Source organism: Mandrillus leucophaeus, unplaced genomic scaffold, assembly GCF_000951045.1.
Source record: "Mandrillus leucophaeus isolate KB7577 unplaced genomic scaffold, Mleu.le_1.0 Scaffold202, whole genome shotgun sequence".
In the NCBI taxonomy this organism is placed as follows: Eukaryota; Metazoa; Chordata; class Mammalia; order Primates; family Cercopithecidae; genus Mandrillus; species Mandrillus leucophaeus.
The window spans coordinates 1,121,992-1,130,596 of record NW_012102055.1 but is presented as its reverse complement, the minus strand read 5'-3'; the positions used below and the strand labels follow the sequence as shown (position 1 = coordinate 1,130,596).

Below are 8,605 nucleotides of genomic sequence, written 5' to 3'. Positions count from 1 at the left end.
CGGCCGTATCAGGGTCTTGTTGCCCTGATCTGCTTTCCTCAGATAGATCAGTTAATTGTGGTGTGTGTTAAGTAGGAGCATATGTACCTCATTGTCTCTCACATGTTGGAAGCAATGAGTCCAGAGCAGTGACCTTTTTTCCTCTGCTAAGGTAACCACTCTGCCCTGTGTCTGCCCTTAGAGTGGCCTTCTGTCCTCCTTCAGCTTGTCCATGACCGACCTCTCGAAGTCCGGTGAGAACCTGTCTGCAGTCATGTTGTATAACCCCGGGTGAGTGAACAGCAGCATCTCCTTCCCTGTGACGATCACTTTTGCATTTATTGTGCCAACTCCATTATAGTCACAAGATAAAAATAAAACTTCTGCAACGGTGCCTCCTTATCAAATCAGCCGCCGTCATTTTCCGAGTTCCTTTCCAGCCCTTACTATATATGTGCATAATTTTACTTAGTTATAATCACAACATAAACAGTTTGCATTTTCTGATTTTTTGCTTAACAGCATAATAAGCATTAGTAAGGGTTGTTACAAGCTTCATTATCATTTTCATAACTGTCTAATATTTTAGAGTTGGCACTTTGATTACTCAGTGCATGATCCCTTTGGCTTACGCACTTTTATCTTATTTTATAAATTATTTGTAATAACAGAGGCCGCCTGATTCTTAGGCCATCCAGTAGAGCAGGAAATTATCTTTACTACTTCAAACACTAGGGGACTACTGAGAGCACAAATGAGAATGTTTTAAATGGACTTAGTGGCTGGGTGACCTTGGACAGTCAACTTAACTCACGTCCTTAGTGACTTCATCAATAAAATGACAGTGATAATGAAAATACCTAAAAACAGGGAACTTTGAGGGCCCTTTTTGGTTGTGTGAGGTTCCATAGTTTTATCTTTCCTACCAGGATAATCTCATGTAAAATAATGGAGGTAAATCAAATGACTGAATAAGCGAGAAAAAAGTAACAAGAACAACATTGTCTAGAACTGTCATTTATTTAGTAGTTACTGTATGCCAGGCACTATGCTAAGAACCTTGATCTTTTAATTCTCTTTTAGTTCTCACAAACCTATTTCCATTTTACATATGGGGAAATGTTTATACATTTGCTCTCCATCAGTTTCACAGTCAGAGCTGAGGCATGTATCCAGGTCTATCTGATTCCATCACCCGTGCTTTGACTCTGCTACCTCCTGCCTTACTGCAGTTAGGAGACTGGTTCCATTTTCCATTGCTCCCTCACCCTCAACCCTGAGATTTCTCGCAAACATCGAGCCATGTGCTGAAAGCCATTCACTCCTTCAGCCCAAGCCAATGTTCTGGTTTGTGGAAAGCAGACACCTGCAAGTAATTTCTTCAGTGTCATAGGAGGGATCTTTGATCACATTTCTGGATTCCTTATTTTATGGGCCAGCAAGCTAAAGCCCAAATCCAACACCTGCCTGAACTTAAGAAAAAAGCCAGGTAGTACAGCCCTGTGGCTGTGGACTCCTGGGCGCCCCCCTCTTTCCAGGATTTCTGGAAGCACCAGCAGTTGACTCCCTTGTGTCAGCCTTTGTCTTTCCCATTTGATCTTTCCATTTTGTTATATGGTCATTGAGGAAAGTTGTGCTCATTAAATAATTCTGTCCTGAAATCAGCCATGTCAGTCAGACCTCTGAAATGGGAGAACACTCTCAGAGCAACTAAATGATAAGTACTTCGGAAGGCACGTTTTGTTGTAGGTCTTTAACAGCAGTTTTAGCAGTTGCCTTTTATTGTGACTGAGATGGAATTGCTCATGTTTAAGTTTAATATAATACACAGATCTTTAGTGTTAATTTCAGCTTAAATGGTGTGATCTTGTCTCTTAAATATTGTTTGTCTAGTTAAATTGTCCTATGATATGAAGAATGCTGGCTTGGATGTGTCTCCTGGCCCAGGACCCAGTTAGTTAATCCTGGAATCCAGATGCAACCGTTATTATCCTCTACAGTGGTGGTGCCTTTTAATCTGAAACCATTTGCTAATGTAATATGGCTATTGAATGTCTTTGGAAACCAAAACGTGATCTTCAGTCAGCCTTTCCTTTGCCACAGGCCCCTCTTTGCCTTACATGTACACATGGGATGGAAGTCTTTCTTTTTTCTTCCTAAAACTTGGGAGAAAGTCTAGCTCTCTTAAAAGTAATGTCATTCTTTGTTTTTAGATTTAAGTTCAAATAGTTTTTTTCAGTGTTTACAAAATGCAGGTCAAAGTGTACCAGTTTTCATCCTCAAAACTTTTCAATGACTTTCCATGGTCTAAAAAATAAAGTTCCAGCCTGTACCATGTCACGTGGGCTGTCCACTGTCTATGCTCGTCTGCGGGCCTCTCTCCAGGTGTTCTGAGCTCCAGCTTCCCACTGTTGTTTTTATTGGTCAGTTACAGGTGGACAAGCTTGTGCTTCTGGGGCTTTTCCTTTGCTAGCTCCAGAGACTAGGATACATTTTTGCCTGGCTACCTACTCATCCTCCAGGGCATAGTACAGACTATCTCTGCTGTGGAAGCGATTCCTGACTTTTCTTCCCCACAACCAAAAATCAATGTCCCCTCTTCACTGTACATTGCTCCATTTCTTTCCTCCTTATTTTGTCTTCTTTGTAACATACACTCATCTATCAACAAATCCTCTCTGAATGCCTTGTATGAACCAGTCAGGATTCTAGGACAGGGGCACCATTGCCAGTAATCCCGAGAAGGTCAGCTTGCATGCCTGTTGGAGGAGAGATACAATCAACAGATAATTTAAAAATAAATCCAGAAAGTGAAAATGAAATCAAATGTCTTAGGACACTGTTTGATCAGGTGTGGCTGCCTGAAGAAGGGATGTTTGGTCTGAGACTCACATGGAGAGAAAACGACACTCATAAAACAGAAAGGGGGAGAATGGAAAGCATTGAGACAGAAGGAGAAAGCAAGTGTGATGGCTTCAAAATGAGAAGTGAAGAGAGGGCCAGAGTAGATGGGATATAGTAAGCAAGAAGAGTGGTACAAGTGAGGGTGGGGAGGTCAAGGGCCAGCTAATGTAGGGCCATGCTGGCAATTGGAAGGAGTTTGACTGTTTTTTAAGAGAGCTGGCAAACCACTAGAATGATTTAAGCAAGGGAGTAACCTGAAAATGTACTTAATACAAATATTAGGATGTACGCCATTTGGAGAATGTGGCATAGAAGCAGGAGACCATTTAGAAAAAGCTATTTCCTTGGTCCAAGTAAAAGGTAATAGTGGCTTGGGTCTGCACTTCAGCCGTAGGGGTGGAGCAAAGTGGAATCAAGGAATTAAGAGTGACTCCCAGGATTCAGGCTTCAACAGCTGCTGCAGGTGGTACACTCTTCCCCGAGATGGGGGAGCCAGGGAGGGCAGGCCTAGGCTAGCAGTCGGGTAAGAATTCTGCTTATGTATATTTCCTGTTAGAATGGAAGCTTTTTAAGGTCAGGGGCCTTGTGTTACTCTTTTCTGTATAAGATGTCATTCACGTAACATGCTTAATACAAATTTTGTAAACAGATTAAGAATAAAACTTTAGTAAGTCACATGAGTCCCTTTGGGAAAGGCTTTTAAAATTTCTTTGGGCATGGATGTTCCAAATAAGTGGAACGAGACATATTATGCAGAGGAATGTGGTTTTGTGGCTAATCTGTTTGCCTAATCCCAGGGGATACTGCAGTTACTTGAATAATCTCAAAATCATGTTCAGGATCTTTAAGCCATAGGTGGGAAGAGGGCCTCGTCTTGAAATGAAGAACTAGGCCAAGGCAATCAGAGAATTCAGGAGAAGCAATCTGTTTTGGACGGAATTACAGTTGGTTCTGGATGCATCTGACGCTGCCATTATGCAGCCTGTTCACCTGACTTCAAGTACACATGCTACCCCTTGCATTACTCATTGACACAAATGCAAATAAAAATTATTTAATACTTCATCATACTTTCTTTCTTTCTGGTTCCCAGACCCCTTCAACTTGCCACCTGCTGTAGAAAGTAATTGCCCATGAATTTTAGGTGCCTGAGGGGTGGGTTTCTAGGGCCCAATCTTCAGTTAACATTCTTCTCCATGGTAATGACTTTTAAGTGTATAGTTCAGTAGTGTGAAGTGCATTGACATTACTGTGCAACCAGTTTCATCTTGCAAAACTAAAACTCTGTACTCATTAAATATAATTTCCATTCCCTCCTTCCCCCAAACTCCTGACAATCAGCACTCAACTTTTGTCTCCATGAATTTAACCACTTTAGGTACCTCATGTGAGTAGAATCATACAGTGTGTGTCCTCTTCTCACTGGCATATTTCACTTAGCATAATGTCTTTAGTAAAGGTTCATCCACAATAGAGCATGTGTCAGAATTTCCTTTCTTTTTATGACCAAATAGTATTCCATTATATGGATAATACCACATTTTGTTTATCCGTTCATCTATTGATGGACTCTTTGATTGTTTTCACCTTTTGGCTATTGTGAATAATGCTGCTGTGAACATAGGTGTCCAACTGTCTGTCGGAGTCCTTGTTTTCAACTCTTGTGAGTGCACACCCAGAAGTGGAACTGCTGGATCATATGGTAGCCTTATTTTTAATTTTCAAGGAACTGCTATGCTATTTTCTACAACAGCTGCACCATTTTGCATTCCCACCAACAGGGCCCAAGGGTTCCAGTTTCTCCATATCCTCACCAGCATTTGTGATTTTCTGTTTTTATAGTACACATCAAAATGTGTGTGAGGCAGTATCTTATTGTATTCTTTTCATCTTTATTTTCTTCTGTTTTCTCAAGTGTCCCACGTTGAAAATGGTATCTAAAAATATAGAAAGAAAATCTCAAAATGTAGTTCCCCCAGTAAGTATAGTAAATAAATGATTAACGTAAATCTATCCTGGATGGATTTCCTGATGATTACATGACCTCTCTCATGTTCTGCCAAGTTCAGTTCAACTAGCTCATTTACATGTTTCTCAAAACCCAGTTAGTCCAAGGAGTGCCTGTAGCTAGGAAGAAGCATGATCATTCATCCTTGTATTGAAAAGCATTGCTCTGACTTCTCAGGAATTGACTAGGCAGCACAAGTCCTGGAGAAGCTCACAAGGATCCTAGAGGTGAGGGCCTGAACTGAGGCAGCAGTGGGAGGAACCTAGAAGGGTGAGCTGCAGAGATAGTCAGGGCAGGAAGTCCTGAGGTTTGGATGATGAATTGGATATGGGATATAATGAAGGAAAAGATGTTGACTTGCAGTTTCTGGCTTCAGTAACTGGTTGGGTGCTACATGCCACTCAGCTGAAACAGAAATATGGCAGGAGGAGGAGTAGGTTGTCAAGAGGAAGGGAGGATAATGAGTACAACCTTGAAAAACTAGGCCCTGGGCCTTGAACTTTCTCCTGTAAGTGACTGTGACTCCGTCAGCGATCAGACACCCCATGGAAAAAGCTCGGGTTTGTGTGGCCTGTCAAAGGCGATATTTCTCTACTTGGAGGATGAAGGCAGATCCCCGTGTTGAATAAAATAGATGTTCACAGCCCTGCCATTTTACCTCATTCATTCAGTGGTGCTTGAGGGCCCATCATTTGTCCATCCCTGTGCTGGGGCTTGAGTGATTGAGACAGACCGAGGCTCAGTCATCTCGGAGCATGATTTAGTGAACAGGGAAGACACTTGTAAAGCCTGTCAGAAATCAGGACGGTGGTAGTATTATCTTTGCACATGCCAGACTTGGATGAGTTTGAAGGTCTTTAAATTAGGGAAAGCTGCACATGTCACCCCAGACCCATGCTCCCAATGCATCGCATCTCATTTTAAGTCACCTCCTAGGGCACCTACGTAGTCACCAAGCCCTGTGAGCAGTCTCGTAGCTTCAGCAGGTGACTAAGTCCTGCCGAGAAGTACGGAGTCTGGAGACCCTTAACCCCATATTTGCCTTATCACCTCTCCAGGACAAGTTTTAACAGGAGTCAAAAGCATTGATGGCACCTCCTACTCAAACAGACTTGTTTGAGAGCTTTCTTCTGCTCTTTATTACTTTCCCCCCTCTTAGGCCAAACTAGCTGCTGACCCTCTTAATTGTTGTGTAATACAAAACAGGTGCTTATTAAATGTTTGCTTCCCTGCCCGCCCCAACATGCACAAACACACACGCCTCCTGGCCTCCTCCTCTGTGCTAAGCCCTCATGCTGGCTTCTGCCTAACAATGCTGGGCCTCCCCTCCCTTGCCCAGGTCCCTCTGCAGCCACCTGCTTTCCTGTAGGTTGAGTCATCACCCACTCTATCCCTTGGGAATTTTTTTCCTTCCCTAATTGGCTCCACGTGGGTACGTTGTCTTCCTAGCACTCTTCCTCTTGTTGCCCCCACCTTCAGCAAGTATATAGGGATCTTTCACTCTAGGAAATCTTGTTGCCCATCACTACCAAAGAACATGTACGACAGATTTTTTTTTTTTTTTTTCCCTTAAATGGACAATGGGGTCAATACATGAGGAGCAGCAAATGTTGCAGAGCTCTGATTGGCATGGTTCCCACTGTGATTCCTGACTTTCTCTATCTGATGGCACAGGGAAGATTTGTAGGCCTGCCCCTGGAGTCCTGTCCCTGCCGTGAACCTGAGGAAGGAGCTCACCACACCTCCTTAGCCCTTCCTGGTCACCCCCTCCTCCTCTTCTCAGCATCTGGCCTGCCCCCTCAGTACCTACCAGCTGGTGACTTCCAAGCATCAACCTGATCATCTCTGACTTTGTTCTCCAATGTTATTTTCAGTCACTTTCCACCCCGAACTTTATCCTGTGATTTACGTGGGTCACACCTCTCTCCAGGCCTCTACATCTGTAACACTGTCTGTGACTCCTTCCCCTTCATCTTCCCTTGGCCAGTCATCTTCCTCTTTAAAGCTGAACATAGAGTCGTATCCTCAGGAAGCTTTCTGTGCATTACCAGTTGGAGCTAAGTGCTTCCTGTGTATCCTCTCACAGGCATTTTGTGCATTCATGTGTCTTAGCTCTTTCCAAATTCGTTCATTTGATGTTTGTGTATTTAATTGATTTAGGCTTCTTGAGGGCAGGCACTGTGCCTCATTTACCTTTGAATCTTCAGAAGACCCCAAAGAATGGGCACCTCACAAATGTTCATTGAGCTTGTAGGTTTTGGCCAGCAGATGTTCTCTCAGCACAAAGGATGTGTCTGCCCTCTCACAGGTCTGCCCAGGTCTTTTGTTCGTGGTCCCTGTGCAGTTTCCTATCTCCACATTACTTGGCCCCTATCTTTGTGAGTCTCTTACCCACACAGATGTGTTTCTACACATTTGGTGGCATTACAATGACCATACCTCTTGGTTTCTTTGGTATTGTGTAGACCTGAGTGTGTTCTTTGCAATTGACTGAAAAATTGCTGCGTGGTACTCAGTTTTTCCCAGAACAGAGCTCTCCAAAAGAATGACTGTTTTGCAAATTATTGTATCCAGTAAGCGCCAAGTTATCTTCAGAGCAGTGTGAATTTTGTCTTTGTTCAGCAGGCCATCTACTAATTTTCCAAACAGCCCATGTCTAAACAAAAATACCCTGTGCTCTGAATTATAGTAAGATTTGCAGTTTTAAAAGCAAAGTTCTTGTTCCCCAAGAACATTATATCAGCCTGACTGGGCACACAGAGTTGGAACATAGTTTGGGAAATTACTGCTGGCCCACACCTCAAGCTCCCTGGAAGCCATGATTTGTGCGCACACACGCGTGATACTTGGTGCCAGAGAATTTTGGGATTAGGCAGAGAAGCCTGGTGACTTCCTTTGGGAGTTAGCTCCACGTTGGAGAGGTGCCCAGCCAGGGTCTTTGCCAGGAGATAATTTTCTTGCAGGGGAAACATTCCTCCTCAGCTGGTGCAGCGTCTTTCAGAAGAAACCAAGCCGACTGCTCGGGCCTCCTCTGCCTTGCTTTGAGACTGCAAACAGGCGGCTCATTTGGCAAGATGCAGAAGCTTTCACAGCTTCTTCAAAGTGCTCAAAGCAAAATTAGATAACTTCCAAGCTCATTTCAGTCTTGAAAATAAAAATTTTTCACTGGCGCATTAGCCTCCTCTGAGCACTAACCAGTGGTGAGCCCATTTAAATGGATATATTTGAATAATTAAATTCTAAAGAGGAGAAACACCTAGCTTTCAAACCCAGTTAAACTAAAAAATGTCAAAAATCGGATCAAACCTGTATCTGGTGAGCCATTGGAGGAGCGTCATCCAAGGAGTGCAGCAGCCTGAGGGGGTTTGGTTAGCATCAGGGCCAGTGCAGACCCCGCAGCCACGGAAGGCCCCTAACTCAGAGGATGGTCTGAAGTTACCGATGATCGGGGAAGAAGGCGGATGAGTAATACTTAAATGTATTTTTTACTTTAATGTGTTCATTATGGGAAATTGAGAAATCACAAGCAAAAAAAAAAGAAGTGACTGCAGTTAACATGTTACTGTACCTTCCAGCCTATACCCCTGTTTCTTCCACTGTCCATCCATCTTTGTCTCTACCTCTCCTTGTGTAGATGTACACACACATTTATGTATGTGCACACATTTATATATATACATTTATATTTTATATCTTGTGCCAAGATGGATTAAT

At 43.1% G+C, this 8,605-nt stretch overlaps 1 protein-coding gene across 4 annotated transcripts in view; it reads left to right on the top strand.

Moving 5' to 3' along the window:
- The window catches only part of KIF16B (kinesin family member 16B), a 331,966-nt gene that overhangs the window by 192,790 nt on the left and 130,571 nt on the right, over positions 1 to 8,605 (top strand). For all 4 annotated transcript variants that reach the window (XM_011979462.1, XM_011979461.1, XM_011979460.1 and 1 more), the window contains exon 17: positions 182 to 270. In XM_011979462.1, the coding sequence (XP_011834852.1) occupies positions 182 to 270 (89 nt within the window). The remainder of the gene's footprint in view (positions 1 to 181; positions 271 to 8,605) is intronic.